Source organism: Physella acuta, unplaced genomic scaffold (genome assembly GCF_028476545.2).
Source record: "Physella acuta isolate Inbredline_101_S28 unplaced genomic scaffold, ASM2847654v3 ptg000241l, whole genome shotgun sequence".
Taxonomy (NCBI): Eukaryota; Metazoa; Mollusca; class Gastropoda; family Physidae; genus Physella; species Physella acuta.
The window spans coordinates 173,539-190,757 of record NW_026731760.1 but is presented as its reverse complement, the minus strand read 5'-3'; the positions used below and the strand labels follow the sequence as shown (position 1 = coordinate 190,757).

General features: G+C 41.0%; 1 protein-coding gene across 1 annotated transcript; it reads left to right on the top strand.

Moving 5' to 3' along the window:
- The first annotated feature begins 1,553 nt into the window (after positions 1-1,553).
- On the top strand, positions 1,554-7,569 carry LOC131938318 (uncharacterized). The gene is made up of 7 exons (XM_059296325.1): positions 1,554-2,009; positions 2,774-2,891; positions 3,317-3,433; positions 4,015-4,086; positions 4,641-4,812; positions 5,424-5,585; positions 7,320-7,569. Exons 1-7 carry the CDS (start codon positions 1,760-1,762, stop codon positions 7,449-7,451), a joined length of 1,023 nt encoding a protein of 340 aa, XP_059152308.1. The 5' UTR covers positions 1,554-1,759; the 3' UTR covers positions 7,452-7,569.
- The last annotated feature ends 9,650 nt before the right edge of the window (positions 7,570-17,219 follow it).

Here is a 17,219-nt window from a genome sequence, read left to right as displayed (position 1 = left end):
GTTTCACGGTTAATATAGTTTCTCGCAAACGCTATTTTAACAAATCTCGACGTTTTAGATTTCATGAGTCGGAAAAATGTAGCTTTAAAATCTGGTCTGAATGTGCGTGTGTGTGTGTGTGTATGTGTGTGTGTGTGTGAACACGAGTATTGGTTTATGTCGGTACACACTGTGTACGTAGCAGTTGATCCAATAAGTAGGTTTTATTCAACTATTGAGCAATTTCCGGTAATAAATGCCTTTTGCTTTATTATCCTGTTTTTCAAAACTTTACCAACTATTTTTATTGATCGATTCGACCCCCACTGCTACATACACAGATACACGAAAGTCTAGGAGAACATTCTCCCCCTTCATTTACATTGGCATTGTGGCCTTATATTTATCTCAATAAACTTGTAGCGATTTGATAAACTAAGTGTTGGCTATATCACACTCTAACGGCTACAGGACATTACCCCCCTGGATATTTCCCCCCCGGACATTTCCCCCCCGTATTTACCCCCCGGTGCAATTACCCCCCTGTCAATTACCCCCCTGTCAATTACCCCCCCGGGGAATTACCCCCCTCCTCTCAAGTTAAAATCCTAACTCTAACTAGGATTTTATCCCTATACAGGGGCGTAGCGAGGGGGGGGGGCGGGGGCAGCGGACCGCACCGGGTGACACCATTAAGGGGGGTGACACCAAATCAAAAAATAGCAAAATATATAGAGAAAAACTCGAGGGGGGTGCAAATCGTAAGTTTGAGGGGGGGTGCAAATCGAAAACTTGAGGGGGGGGGGGTTCAAATCGAAAGTTTGAAAGTTTGTCCCTTGGAAGGGTCTCTATGTCTCTGGGGGGGGGGTGACACTATTAAGTGCCGCCCCTGGTGACACCCGACCTCGCTACGCCACTGTCCCTATATACTACTTTAATCCAAACTTTAAGAAAAATACCAAAACCTAAGCATCCACCTTAGCCTAAACCTTCACACAAAACCAAAACCAAAGCTAGACACAACCCTAACCCTAAAACTAGCTTTAACCCTAACCGTAACCCTAGCTCTAACTCTAACCCTAACCCTAGCCCTAATCTTAACCCTAACCCTAGCCCTAGCCCTAACCCTAACCCTAACCCTAACCTTAACCCTAACCCTAACCCTAACTCTAACCCTAACCCTAACATTAACCCTAACCCTAACCCTAGCCCTAAAACGTAACCCTAACCCTAACCCTAACTCTAACCCTGTCCGGGGGGGGGGGGGTAATGTCCTACTGGGCGGGGGGTAATTGACAGGGGGGTAATTGACAGGGGGGGTAATTACTCTGGGGGGTAATGTCGGGGGGGAAATATCCGGGGGGTAATTGACAGGGGGGAAATGTCCTGTTCCCCACTCTAACACACTGACAGCAGAGATTGATATTTTCCTAGCTGCCTCAAACTAACATCGCATATATGTTTCGATTGGTACAGTCCAACACGTCTGTAAACATAGCTGCCCCTTTCCACATCGATAAAATAAACAAGCAGCGTGTGGTGGATCTTCTTTCATTTAACCTGGGTGACTTTTTGTGAAGACAAGATAGAAAATATTATTTTCTAATAGTTTAACTTAGGAAAAAAAAACTGGCTATTTTTCTTGATAGGGCAGTTTTAACAAGATGTTATACGCCGTGTTTGTATAAACCAAACTTTATATGCCGTGTAATTTGTATACTGAATAAAACTATGACAATCTGATACACTCAAGTTTATTTGTTTCTAGAGAAATCAAACAATGCAGACGATAACTAAAGCTTTACGGAAAATCGTCCTGTTCTGTTGTTTCGTCTGTTTCGGTGTCGGACTCGGCCTCTACTTCCAGGCGGTCCGCGATCATTTCGATACGGTCAGTGCCCCGGTCGGGTCAAAGGTGAGAGTGGATGAGTTGGTGTATAGGACAGAACAGGAGAAACACACTCTGGACAGTAACGATAACTCGAACCTTGTACAGAGGAAAGACACGATAGACAACTCGGGAGCTATAAGTAAGTCGGTTTATTAATAGATGATGATTCTGTAACTACTGTAAGCTTTTGTTTGGTTCATATACACATATAAAAATCACATATAATAATTAGCTTTAAAAACTCAAAAATAAATAATGAAAACTATGGGTCACATCACATAATACTTACACCCATTAACACATGAATTAAACGCGTCATAAACACGTCACACATACACACAGGATATTGTTGATGTCACATTCATACTATCGCCACACACTACTCACCACATACGACACTCCACACATACCACACACCACACCCCACACATCCTTTATAAGTCATATCACGTCCAGCTACTCACAACCACTGACATGCTATGAATGTACCACAACATCAAGCAGAAATTTTCTCATAGAGCTTTGTGAAGAAGTAAATTGCATATGATAACATTTTGTTATCATATGTCTAAGATAACGACATACTCTAATATGGTTCTTTTATTACCAGAATAAAACACAGGATAATTTCCGACAGATTACCTAAATAAGTACACTGGTGTAATTTTCTAACAGAATACCCGAATAAGTAAACTGGTGTAATTTTCTAACAGAACACCAGAATAAGTAAACTGGTGTTATTTTCTAACAGAATACCTGAATAAGTAAACTGGTGTAATTTTCTAACAGAACACCAGAATAAGTAAACTGGTGTTATTTTCTAACAGAATACCTGAATAAGTAAACCGGTGTAATTTTCTAACAAAATACCTGAATAAGTAAACGGGTGTAATTTTCTAACAGAATACCTGAATAAGTACAAGGAACTGTTTGGAAACACAACTGTGGATGTGACCCAAGCTGACCCAAACAATCCGGACACAATCAAAACATGGTGGCAGGGAGCAGCCATGATTGATTGGTATTTGTTGATTGTGTGTGGTGTAGTAGGTAGAGGCATGATTGAGTGGTGTAGTAGGTAGAGCCATGATTGAGTGGTGTAGTAGGTAGAGCCATGATTGAGTGGTATTTGAAGATTGTGTGTCGTGTAGCAGGTAGAGCCATGATTGAGTGGTATTTGAAAGTTGTGTGTGGTGTAGTAGGTAGAGCCATGATTGATTGGTATTTAAAGATTGTGTGGTGTAGTAGGTAGAGCCATGATTGATTGGTATTTAAAGATTGTGTGTGGTGTAGTAGGTAGAGCCATGATTGATTGTGTTTGAAGATTATGTGGTGTAGTAGGTAGAGCCATGATTGAGTGGTATTTGAAGAATTTTTTGTCTACTTTACACCGATAAACTGTGGGCTTAGCACAGGTGAATAAATAAATGGACGTCTATCTAACAGGTACATTCACTCACCTTTACGCTACACATGTAAACAACGTGTCGCCTATGGCAACTGGGGCGTGTGTCAGGACGTGCCATACAGTGTCAACCGCTCCTGTCTAGTTTACTCGTTTGGGTGAGTTAGACGTCAAGTTTAGGGGAGTTTTAGATGGACGTCAAGATTAGGGTAGTGTTAGGTGGACGTCAAGTTTAGGGGAGTTTTAGAAGGACGTCAAGTTTAGGGGAGTTTTAGAAGGACGTCAAGATTAGGGTAGTGTTAGGTGGACGTCAAGTTTAGGGGAGTTTTAGAAGGACGTCAAGTTTAGGGGAGTTTTAGAAGGACGTCAAGATTAGGGTAGTGTTAGGTGGACGTCAAGTTTAGGGGAGTTTTAGACGGACGTCAAGATTAGGGCAGATTCAGACGGACGTCAAATTTTTAGCAATAATTGTCAATTGTCATGCAAAATATAACTCTTAGTTGTCTACCATGTCACACTAACTGTGTCAGTTGTCTGTCATGCTACACTAACTGTGTCAGTTGTCTGTCATGCTACACTAACTGTGTCAGTTGTCTATCATGTCGCACTAACAGTGTCAGTTGTCTGTCATGTCACACTAACAGTGTCAGCTGTCTGTCATGTCACACTAACAATGTCAGTTGTCATGTAACACTAACTGTGTCAGTTGTCTGTCATGTTTTACCAAACTTTGCCGCAGCATCAACAACGATTTCTCCTTCGATGACGCGATGGTTGACCAGGGATGTGAGGTCCATTCATTTGACCCCAGGTTAGTTGCTCTACTCAATCATGTGTTCATTTGACCCCAGGTTAGTTGTTCTACTCCATCTTGTGTTCATGTATTTTTGTAACCATGTAGCTGTTCCTATAGCAATTTAGTGTTTTGTATTCAAGATATATATATATATATATATATATATATATATATATATATATATATATATATATATATATATATATATATATATATATATATATATATATATATATATACGATGTTTTGTCATAGATTGATAACAAACAGTAATGTTGATTATCAGAGATTAGACACCCTTAGAATTGAAAAAAAAATTGTTATCTATCAACAATTTCAAATTAGTATTTATTTTATTTGAGCTCTTCTTTTACAACTTATTTTTAAAACAAAGATTCCAGACGCAATAGCTAATGTAAGAACCACTGTAGGATTTAACACAATCCTTTTGTCACCATATTTTTCTAAAGTGTAGATCTAAAACTAGCATGTGTAGCTTACGACTTAGTGTAGAAATGTTAGGTCTCCTGGTCGTCCGGTCAACACCATCTCTAATCTCTGTTGTCCAGTATGAACCAGTCTGACCACAAACGTGGCCGGAACAACACCTTCCACAACCTGGGCCTCAGCAACACCAACACCGACGCCTTCCTCCCCAGACGCGACGGCTACGTGCAGGACAACCAGGTGTGGAGGATCAGGACATTGAAGGCTATCAAACAAATGCTAGGACACGATCAGGTACACGGAAATATGACTGGGGCATGATCAGGTACACGGAAATATGACTGGGGCATGATCCGGTACACGGAAAGTTGACTGGGGTATGATCAGGTACACGGAAATATGACTCAGATACGATTCGGTACACGGAAATTTGACTCAGACACGATTCGGTACACGGAAATTTGACTCGGACACGATTCGGTACACGGAAATATATATATATATATATATATATATATATATATATATATACTGAGATCACCTGTCCATGATATCATTTGTCCTGATATATTTTGTCCTGGTATCTTTTGTCCGTGAGATCATTTGTCCTTGAGATCATTTGTCCTGAGATCATTTGTCCTGAGATCATTTGTCCGTGAGATATTTTGTCTGAGATATTTTGTCTGAGATCATTTGTCCTGAGATCATTTGTCATGGAACCATATATATATATATATATATATATATATATATATATATATATATATATATATATATATATATATATATATATATATATATATATATATATACATATATTGTATTGTTAAGTCGGGAACAGAATATTTCCAGTTAATGACATACACGTCCATATGCCTTTCTACTTGTATGTTTTCTCCAACTAGCGCGTGATAGACGTTCTAAAAATAGACGTGGAGGGCCATGAATGGACTGTCATAGACAACCTGATAGAGACGGATATGTTCCGATACGTGCGACAGTTCCTCTTGGAGTTTCACCTGTTTTCAGACTGGCCACTCAAACAGGACTATGTCAACCTGTATAAGGTGAGTCGCTCACCTTTGTTACAATACTATTTGCACCTGTATCTGGTAAGTCGCTAACCTTTGTTACAATACTATTTGCACCTGTATCTAGTAAGTCGCTAACCTTTGTTACAATACGATTTCCACCTGTATACGGTATGTCACCCAGCTTGTTATAACACTATTTGCACCTGTTAAAGGTAAGTCACCCACCTTTGTTACAATACTATTTACACCTGTATACGGTAAGTCTCTCACCATGTTATAATACTATTTGCACCTGTATACGGTAAGTCACCCACCTTGTTACAACACTATTTGCACTTGTTAAATGTAAGTCGCTCACCTTTGTTACAATACTATTTACACCTGTATACGGTAAGTCTCTCACCTTGTTATAATACTATTTGCATCTGTATACGGTAAGTCGCTCACCTTTGTTACAATACTATTTACACCTGTATACGGTAAGTCGCTCACCTTTGTTACAATACCATTTGCACCTGTTAAAGGTAAGTCTCGTTCCTTGTTACAATACTATTTGCACCTGTTAAAGGTAAGTCTCCTACCTTGTTACAATACTATTTGCACCTGTTAAAGGTAAGTCGCCCACCTTTGTTACAATACTATTTGCACCTGTTAAAAGTAAGTCGCTCACCTTAGTTACAATACTATTTGCACCTGTTAAAGGTAAGTCGCTCACCTTTGTTACAATACGATTTGCACCTGTATAAGGTGAGTCGCTCACCTTTATTACAATACTATTTGCACCTGTATAAGGTGAGTCGCTCACCTTTGTTACAATACGATTTGCACCTGTATAAGGTGAGTCGCTCACCTTTGTTACAATACGATTTGCACCTGTATAAGGTGAGTTGCTCACCTTTGTTACAATACCATTTGCACCTGTATAAGGTGAGTCGCTCACCTTTGTTACAATACCATTTGCACCTGTATAAGGTGAGTCGCTCACCTTTGTTACAATACCATTTGCACCTGTATAAGGTGAGTCGCTCACCTTTGTTACAATACTATTTGCACCTGTATAAGGTGAGTCGCTCACCTTTGTTGCAATACTATTTGCACCTGTATAAGGTGAGTCGCTCACCTTTGTTACAATACTATTTGCACCTGTATAAGGTAAGTCGCTCACCTTTGTTACAATACTATTTGCACCTGTATAAGGTGAGTCGCTCACCTCTATTACAATACGATTTGCACCTGTATAAGGTAAGTCTCCCACCTTGTTATAATAATATTTGCACCAGTATGCGGTGAGCATTGCCCCGATCAGCTTTTGATTAGTTCATTATTACCGTCTTTGATTTAGAACGTAGCTAAGTTAAGCAAATTATGACATGAATTTTCCACTGATAAGCATACGATTAGAACCCCCCCCCCCAATTTTCCACTGATAAGCATACGATTAGACACCCCACCTCCCAATTTTCCACTGATAAGTACACAATTAGACCCCCCCCCCCCCCTTCTTCCTAACAAACGCTTTTGGTACGCACACAAACAGCTGTCGCCTCTAATAAAAGCTGATGAAAATCAATATGTATTGTTTTGAAAATAATATCCAATGTTTAAGTTTTATCTCTGTTTTTTTCCATGATGCGAAAATAGACAAACGTTCGCTAGACGTTTTAAATAATAGATATGTATGTACAAACTACATCATGTGTTGGTATCGCAAAGTGAAATAACTATCTCTAGAATATTTATTTATCGCCCCCTATCACCGTGTTCCAGATCTATACAAGACTGAGAGAGATGGGATTCCGCGAGTTTTCTGTCGGGCCACACCCCAAGACTCTAACACTCGACCACTTCAACAACCAAGGGGACTCGGAGTTTGTTAATGTTTTTTTTACACAACCATAGCTACATCATCATTCAGACTCATTTGTAATCATATTTGTAATTAGACATGTATGTTCATTGTTCATACCAATAACTACATTATTTTTAAAAATTGTTACCTTCGTTGTATTCCGGTAGTTTTTATATGTAGGCCTATCTATAAATAATTACATATATATATATATATATATATATATATATATATATATATATATATATATATATATACATATATATATATATATACTGAGAGAGAGAGAGAGAGAGTGAGAGAGAGAGAGAGAGAGACAGGGAGATAGTGTAAAGGAGAGATAACAATAACACCGCTTTTTTCAATTTAATGATCGGTTGTCTTGAAATACAAACGCTCATGAAAGGCAGTTTTATGGGGCGATTATGTTTGTAAGAATCATAATTCTCTTTGTTTACATGCTAACGACACGATTAAAACTGGATGTTTTCTGATCGACTCACCACAGCTGTCTGTTTGTTTTCTTACATCAAAACGATTGTGGGCGTGATTTATATTTCTTAATCTGAGGGGTGGGGATGAATGTAAAGGTTGGGGTGGGGGAGGATGAAAGTTTATGTGTTTTCAATCTGCACCAAAGTGCGCGTGGACCGGTGGTATGTCCTGTTTATTGGGCAGCCAAGTAGGTCTACAATCATTTGGAAAATGTCTATTTTAAAGTTGATTTATTACAATCATTTGGAAAATGTCTATTTTAAAGTTGATTTATTACAATCATTTGGAAAATGTCTATTTTAAAGTTGATTTATTGCAATCATTTGGAAAATGTTTTTTTTAAAGTTGATTTATTGCAATCATTTGGAAAATGTTTATTTTAAAGTTAATTTATTACAATCATTTGGAAAATGTCTATTTTAAAGTTGATTTATTACAATCATTTGGAAAATGTCTATTTTAAAGTTGATTTATTACAATCATTTGGAAAATGTCTATTTTAAAGTTGATTTATTACAATCATTTGGAAAATGTCTATTTTAAAGTTGATTTATTACAATCATTTGGAAAATGTCTATTTAAAGTTGATTTATTGCAATCATTTGGAAAATGTCTATTTAAAGTTTAATTATTGCAGTAATTTGGAAAATGTCTATTTAAAGTTTAATTATCGCAATCATTTGGAAATGTTTATTTAAAGTTTAATTATTGCGGTCATTTGGAAAATGTCTATTTAAAGTTGATTTATTGTAATCATTTGGAAAATGTCTGAAGTTGATTTATTGCAATCACTTATGAAATGTCTATTTTAAAGTTGATTTATTGCAATCATTTGGAAAATGTCTATTTTAAAGTTGATTTATTGCAATCTTTTGGAAAATGACTAAAGTTGATTTATTGCAATCACTAGGGAAATGTCTATTGTACAGTTCAGTTATTGTCAGAAGTAAAGCCCAAGACCAAGTCTTCATAGGGTTAACGACAATTATCTTTGTTCCCTTATAACGATATTTGTTCCCTAGAAACGGTCTTTGTTGCCTAACAACGACCTTTGTTGCCTAGCCACGATCTTTGTTCCTTAGCAACGATTGGGCTGGGGTAGTGAGTCTAACTACTTACATGATTGGGAATAGTATAGTTAAACTGCCTACATGATTCGGATGGGGTAAGGTAGTTTAACTACTTACACGTTTGGAATGGTGGTAGTGTAGTTTAACTACCTACATGATTGGGATGGTGGTAGTGTAGTCTAACTACCTCCATGATTGGGGTGGGGAAGGTGTAGTTTAACTACCTCCATGATTGGGGTGGGGGTAGTGGAGTTGTTGGGGTTGTTTAAGTAGCTACAAGGCGGCAATCAATGACGATATGTTCGGCAATCAATGACGATATTTTCGGTAACATGTGTAGAGTGGGAGAGAGCAGTGGAATACATTAAAACAGAGTAGACGTTCTGCCTCAGTGAATTCAGATCAGGATGTATTGGTGCAGTTTCGCAAGCTTTTGTTTTCGTGTTTTTCAAGCTTGACTGATTCTAATGGATCGATTTCCTCTTTTAATCTGTGTTGATAAAGCCGTTATACTATTGTTTTGTTTGAATAAAGAAACATCAGCAGCATCCAGAAGATCCGTCGTCAGGAGAACTTGATGCCACCATGATGGGTAGAGACTCGTGATGGGTCACGTGGGTTTGGTCATAGTGTCGGTAGTTAGTCATGCCACTTCAGTTGTGTGAACGACAGGTGGGTTTTTAAGACAAGCGACTAACTAGAAGACGTTTCAGCAATGGGACTGACTGAAGTCACTTCAGACAGGTGACTGACAGAAGTCACTTCAGATATGTGACTGACAAAAGTCACGTGACTGACAGAAGTCACTTTAGACATGTGACAGACAGAAATCACTTCAGACATGCGACTGACAGAAGTCACTTAAGATGTGACTGACAGAAGTCACTAAAGACAGGTGACTGACAGAAGTCACTAAAGACAGGTGACTGACAGAAGTCACTTCAGACAGGTGACTGACAGAAGTCACTTCAGACAGGTGACTGACAGAAGTCACTTCAGACAGGTGACTGACAGAAGTCACTAAAGACAGGTGACTGACAGAAGTCACTAAAGACAGGTGACTGACAGAAGTCACTTTAGACATGTGACTGACAGAAGTCACTTAAGATATGTGAACGATCAATGAGCAATAGCTTATGTCGGTAATGACTAGATTATACCGGAGAGAGAAAGGACATCAAAGTAGTCAGAGAACATTTGGTGAATTCAGTCATTGATAATTATTCACTTGTTGAATGTCAGTTTGTTAAATATTCACATGGTGAATATCAGTTTGGTAAATATTGGCTGTTGAAATTCAGCTAGCTAAATATTCAGCTGTTGGATGTCAGGTAAAATATTTGTTGGATATCTTGGCCGTTGAATTGTACCAGCTATATGTTTGCCTAACAAACCGATCAATGCCGATAAGGTTGATAGTATTTCGATCACCCCCACAGGTGAACAGCCGGCCTACGTGTACACGTCTAGTGTGTTCTGTACACCTTTGTTTTAAATCAGTACTTGTTTGCCTAGTCTCAGTGTCGATATATTCTCCATGTAGTTTTTCAAACTATTTAGAAACTAGCTTAGCTTTTAGAGTATGTATAACAGCAACACTCGCACAATTATTTTTTCATGGCAAATTTAGCCTGTGCTCTTGTTTAATGTTTAGTTTTAAAATTTTTGTCTCACATTTTAAAACTTTATTTAAATACTCAAAAGAAAAGCGAAACATCTATCTGATAAATCTGAAATATATATCTGATATATCTAAAATATATGACTGATACATCTGATGTATTTATCTGATACATCTCAAATATCTATCTAATACATCTGAAGTGTCTGGTATATCTGAAATATATATCTGATATTTCTCAAATGTATAATGTCTGATACATTAGACATATCTTTGTGATATATCTAAAATATCTATATGATATATCTGTCTGGTATATCTGAAATATCTATTTGATGTTGGACTTGAAGAAATCACTAACACAGTTGTCAGACGGTTTATTGAATGTTCTATCGTAATGAAAGGGAAATAACTCTGTTTAAAGCTTGCGACTTTCTGGCGTCCACGAGTTGTGCCGCTTGTCACTGCGATACGTACACTCAGTATTCACATCTCAATTCTAACAAAAATACCACAGTGTGTTGGTAAATAAGACATGTAAAAATGACGTTCACACGAACACCGAAGACGCGTCAAGTGCGATGTTAGACACTCTCTTCCACGCTCTCTAACTCTAATATAGTAAAAAATCCGTTTTGTTATCAAACTTGTTTTTTTTTAGTACAAAGACAGTTTAGTTATTAAACTTGTTTTTTAAAGTACAAAAACAGTTTAGTTATTAAACTTGTTTTTTTAGTACAAAAACAGTTTAGTTATTAAACTTGTTTTTTTTAGTACAAAAACAGTTTAGTTATTAAACTTGTTTTTTAAAGTACAAAAACAGTTTAGTTATTAAACTTGTTTTTTTAGTACAAAAACAGTTTAGTTATTAAACTTAAGAGTTGGCTGTAGAATAAACAAACATCTGCAACACTATCCTTTAGGAAGAAAACGTAAATGACGTATACGTTTTTACTGCTAATTAAAATAAATAGCAAAATACGTGCCATAATATAAGTAAATATCAAACTTAATTAATTAAATAATGTGGACATAGTTTAAGTATATTCAATAAAGTAGAGACAAAGATAAAATAAACTTAAAAAAGTAGAGATACAAATTAAGTAAGCTAAATAAAGTAGACAAAGATTGAATTCATTCAATAAAGTAGATAGTTTAAATGCATTCAATAATGAGTTGAAATAAATAAAATAAAATAGACACAGTTTGAATAAATTAATAAGTTTGTGATTTCCGGTTATGCTGAGATATCATCATCGTTAATCTTGATGCCTAAACTTTATGCTGATATCCAATTTTTTAATGTAAATTGCTAAACTTTGTAAACTTCAATTTCCTTAGCCTTTATCTTGATATTTAAAGTTGTCTAAGCCCTTACTTCTATAAACAATTAAAGTTCAATGTTTCCCTTAGACTGGCCTTACTTCACGATTAATGTTGAATGTTTCCCTCAGAGTCTAGCCTTACTTCACGATTAAAGTTGAATGTCCCTTACACCCTGGCCTTACCTCTCTATATGGTTCACCCCCACAGAGCTACAGCCACAGTCAAAGTCCCCCAGGTGAGCACTGTGGTTGTGGCCGTGACCGAACCAGTAGCCGTAGCCACACAGCGGCTGGCCCAGCAGGTAGACAGGTGAGTTGTGGCCGTGACCGAACCAGTAGCCGTAGCCACACAGCGGCTGGCCCAGCAGGTAGACAGGTCAGTTGTGGCCGTGACCGAACCAGTAGCCGTAGCCACACAGCGGCTGGCCCAGCACGTAGACAGGTGAGTTGTGGCCGTGACCGAACCAGTAGCCGTAGCCACACAGCGGCTGGCCCAGCAGGTAGACAGGTGAGTTGTGGCCGTGACCGAACCAGTAGCCGTAGCCACACAGCGGCTGGCCCAGCAGGTAGACAGGTGAGTTGTGGCCATGACCGAACCAGTAGCCGTAGCCACACAACGGCTGGCCCAGCAGGTAGACAGGTGAGTTGTGGCCGTGACCGAACCAGTAGCCGTAGCCACACAACGGCTGGCCCAGCAGGTAGACAGGTGAGTTGTGGCCGTGACCGAACCAGTAGCCGTAGCCACACAGCGGCTGGCCCAGCAGGTAGACAGGTGAGCAATGTGGTTGTGGCCGTGACCGAACCAGTAGCCGTAGCCACACAGCGGCTGGCCCAGCAGGTAGACAGGTGAGTTGTGGCCGTGACCGAACCAGTAGCCGTAGCCACACAGCGGCTGGCCCAGCAGGTAGACAGGTCAGTTGTGGCCGTGACCGAACCAGTAGCCGTAGCCACACAGCGGCTGGCCCAGCAGGTAGACAGGTCAGTTGTGGCCGTGACCGAACCAGTAGCCGTAGCCACACAGCGGCTGGCCCAGCACGTAGACAGGTGAGTTGTGGCCGTGACCGAACCAGTAGCCGTAGCCACACAGCGGCTGGCCCAGCAGGTAGACAGGTGAGTTGTGGCCGTGACCGAACCAGTAGCCGTAGCCACACAGCGGCTGGCCCAGCAGGTAGACAGGTGAGTTGTGGCCATGACCGAACCAGTAGCCGTAGCCACACAACGGCTGGCCCAGCAGGTAGACAGGTGAGTTGTGGCCGTGACCGAACCAGTAGCCGTAGCCACACAACGGCTGGCCCAGCAGGTAGACAGGTGAGTTGTGGCCGTGACCGAACCAGTAGCCGTAGCCACACAGCGGCTGGCCCAGCAGGTAGACAGGTGAGCAATGTGGTTGTGGCCGTGACCGAACCAGTAGCCGTAGCCACACAGCGGCTGGCCCAGCAGGTAGACAGGTGAGTTGTGGCCGTGACCGAACCAGTAGCCGTAGCCACACAGCGGCTGGCCCAGCAGGTAGACAGGTGAGTTGTGGCCGTGACCGAACCAGTAGCCGTAGCCACACAGCGGCTGGCCCAGCACGTAGACAGGTGAGCAATGTGGTTGTGGCCGTGACCGAACCAGTAGCCGTAGCCACACAGCGGCTGGCCCAGCAGGTAGACAGGTGAGTTGTGGCCGTGACCGAACCAGTAGCCGTAGCCACACAGCGGCTGGCCCAGCAGGTAGACAGGTGAGTTGTGGCCGTGACCGAACCAGTAGCCGTAGCCACACAGCGGCTGGCCCAGCAGGTAGACAGGTGAGTTGTGGCCGTGACCGAACCAGTAGCCGTAGCCACACAGCGGCTGGCCCAGCAGGTAGACAGGTGAGCAATGTGGTTGTGGCCGTGACCGAACCAGTAGCCGTAGCCACACAGCGGCTGGCCCAGCAGGTAGACAGGTGAGTTGTGGCCGTGACCGAACCAGTAGCCGTAGCCACACAGCGGCTGGCCCAGCAGGTAGACAGGTGAGTTGTGGCCGTGACCGAACCAGTAGCCGTAGCCACACAGCGGCTGGCCCAGCACGTAGACAGGTGAGTTGTGGCCGTGACCGAACCAGTAGCCGTAGCCACACAGCGGCTGGCCCAGCAGGTAGACAGGTGAGTTGTGGCCGTGACCGAACCAGTAGCCGTAGCCACACAGCGGCTGGCCCAGCAGGTAGACAGGTGAGTTGTGGCCGTGACCGAACCAGTAGCCGTAGCCACACAGCGGCTGGCCCAGCAGGTAGACAGGTGAGTTGTGGCCGTGACCGAACCAGTAGCCGTAGCCACACAGCGGCTGGCCCAGCAGGTAGACAGGTGAGCAATGTGGTTGTGGCCGTGACCGAACCAGTAGCCGTAGCCACACAGCGGCTGGCCCAGCAGGTAGACAGGTGAGTTGTGGCCGTGACCGAACCAGTAGCCGTAGCCACACAGCGGCTGGCCCAGCAGGTAGACAGGTGAGCAATGTGGTTGTGGCCGTGACCGAACCAGTAGCCGTAGCCACACAGCGGCTGGCCCAGCAGGTAGACAGGTGAGTTGTGGCCGTGACCGAACCAGTAGCCGTAGCCACACAGCGGCTGGCCCAGCAGGTAGACAGGTGAGTTGTGGCCGTGACCGAACCAGTAGCCGTAGCCACACAGCGGCTGGCCCAGCAGGTAGACAGGTGAGCACTGTGGTTGTGGCCGTGACCGAACCAGTAGCCGTAGCCACACAGTGGCTGGCCCAGCACGTAGACAGGTGAGCCAGAGCTACCTGGGCAGGTAGCAGACGAGTACTTGTAGTGGCACCACTCCTGGTGGTCTCGCACATCTTTCAGAACCTCCTTACCCATGACGTCACTCACCCTCCCGAAACTTATTTTTTTCGGACCGCCGTGTCCGACTATCGCAACAAAATCGTTGTCTTGGTCTTTAAACTCAGCGAAGACAAGAGCCTGGAGCTTGTGGTAGTTGTCCAAGTTTGTCTTCAGTTCATTGACCAGCTTCATATCGTGGGTACAGAGCTCAACAGAGCACCAGTCTAGAGAACCCGCGTCCTTCTCTGTTTCAATCAACTTAAAGCACTCTAAGTCGACGCAGTTGGTCTTAGACGCCGCGTCAAAGTACAGTCTCGCCGTGGTATGTGTAGCGTCGCTTTGTGACGTAACAACATGGGAGACGGTAGCAACCGTCACGACCCCATAATCGTGATTGTCTCCCTTGCAAGCTTTAGACGGGCATTCTCTCCCCTTAACAATTCTAACTCTCTGAATGACGCCACTACCACATCGTTTGCCTGGCTTCTTGTTTTTATCAAGGCACGGTGTCTGTAGGTGAACTACAAGAGCTGCCAGTGCCTTGATTAGGCTGATCAAATTGTGCTTGCTTCTATATGGATGGTCTATTCTACTCTCGAAATCTGAGAGCGTGCAGTAGCTGTCGTGGTTGTTTTTCTGACAGTCTCTGGTAGAGTCCTGCCATTTGACGCCCTTCTCTCTCACTTCTTCTTCAGTCTTGTCTGAAAGATATTCGCACAAATAACTTGTTTTGTCGGAAAGATAATCACACAAATAACTTGTTTTGTCTGAAAGATATTCACACAAATAACTTGTCTTGTCTGAAAGATATTCACACAAATAACTTGTCTTGTGTGAAAGATATTCACACAAATAACTTGTCTTGTCTGAAAGATATTCAAACAAATAACTTGTTTTGTCTGAAAGATATTCACAAATAACTTGTTTTGTCTGAAAGATATTCACAAATAACTTGTTTTTTCTGAAAGATATTCACACAAATATTTTGTTTTGTCTGAAAGATATTCACACAAATAACTTGTCTTGTCTGAAAGATATTCACACAAATAACTTGTTTTGTCTGAAAGATATTCACAAATAACTTGTTTTGTCTGAAAGATATTCACAAATAACTTGTTTTTTCTGAAAGATATTCACACAAATATTTTGTTTTGTCTGAAAGATATTCACACAAATAACTTGTCTTGTCTGAAAGATATTCACACAAATAACTTATCTTGTCTGAAAGATATTCACACAAGTAACGTGTCTTGTCTGAAAGATATTCACACAAATAACTTGAGAAGGTGGAGATTCTGCTCATGTACATATTTTTACTAGTGTACAAATAGGAGTGTGGGGTAAATATTGTACACTCGTACACGTCAAACAATGGCCGACCTCGGAACCGACCTACTACTGCTCATTCAAATTATGAATAGAACGGACATGTGACACTAGATGATATGATGTCAATGATTTCACAGAAGTACTACTGGGTTATGTTTAAGAATAAATATTGTAACTACGGTTGTAACTATGCTATTAGAAGGATTCCCTATTTGTTATGCTTTGGTGGAGGGTAGGGGGGGGGGGGGGAGCAAGAGAATGACGTCACTTGTTGCTAAGAAATGCAATCACACCACTTACCAAACAGATAATCTTTAAAATATGTTTTACCTCCCTATGTGTTCTTTTTTTTTTAGATATAAGTGTCTAATCTTGTCAAGGTGTTAAAATTCGTTTAAACTTCAGATTTTGTTTTTAAGAACTTAATTACAACTATAAACAAACTTCCCCGATGTTAGACCACTGATGGACAGGCAACACCAGCACTGGATGAGAGATGTGATTGTGTATGTGAGGGGGTGGGGGTAGGATTGGAGACTAATGTCCTATCCAATGTGACATAATCTACTCACAGTTTCTCAAAGTAGAAAAACTCATCCCCGTGCGAACAAGAACAAATTGCGACTAAAATCTGACGTTCTACGATATTAATTAAATGGCATAGATTTTCCAGAATCTGTTCTTAGTATCTTTGTATTTGAACAACACATTAAGCCAACTAGATAATTAACATCGCGTTATAACAAACTAAGAGTTCGCATTATCTTCACATTAAGAAACATGTTCAAGTCTATGGTAGTGGCCAGATACAGAGTCTACCTACATGTTCCTTCTACTAATTTGTGTAGCCTTATATAACAGAACAATAACTCCCAGATTTTCCGTTATGAAGTAAACAAAAAAGATACATTTATTTTTAGAGCCTATGGACTAGTACTTATCCAAAAGTTTACTTAGCAAAATATCACCTGTACCATATTAGTTTAAATTGTGAACAAAACGCAATGATTGTAAAAATATATTTTAGTTTCATTCATAAACTCGAATTAAAACCAAAGCAAAACGCAGGAAAAATGCTTTTAATTTTTTTCAAGAAAGATTTAAAAATTAAATGTAACGGCTGTCATACATATAGTTAGGGAATAGCATGAAGCCGCCCATACTGTGGTTTTCTCAGA

Excerpts from the sequence above, each read along its gene's own strand:
- LOC131938318 (XM_059296325.1), top strand. The coding sequence starts at position 1,760 with ATGCAGACGATAACTAAAGCTTTACGGAAAATCGTCCTGTTCTGTTGT. Across the intron at positions 3,434-4,014 it reads TGTCTAGTTTACTCGTTTGG|CATCAACAACGATTTCTCCT; the intron begins GTGAGTTAGACG and ends ACTTTGCCGCAG. Across the intron at positions 4,813-5,423 it reads AAATGCTAGGACACGATCAG|CGCGTGATAGACGTTCTAAA; the intron begins GTACACGGAAAT and ends TTCTCCAACTAG.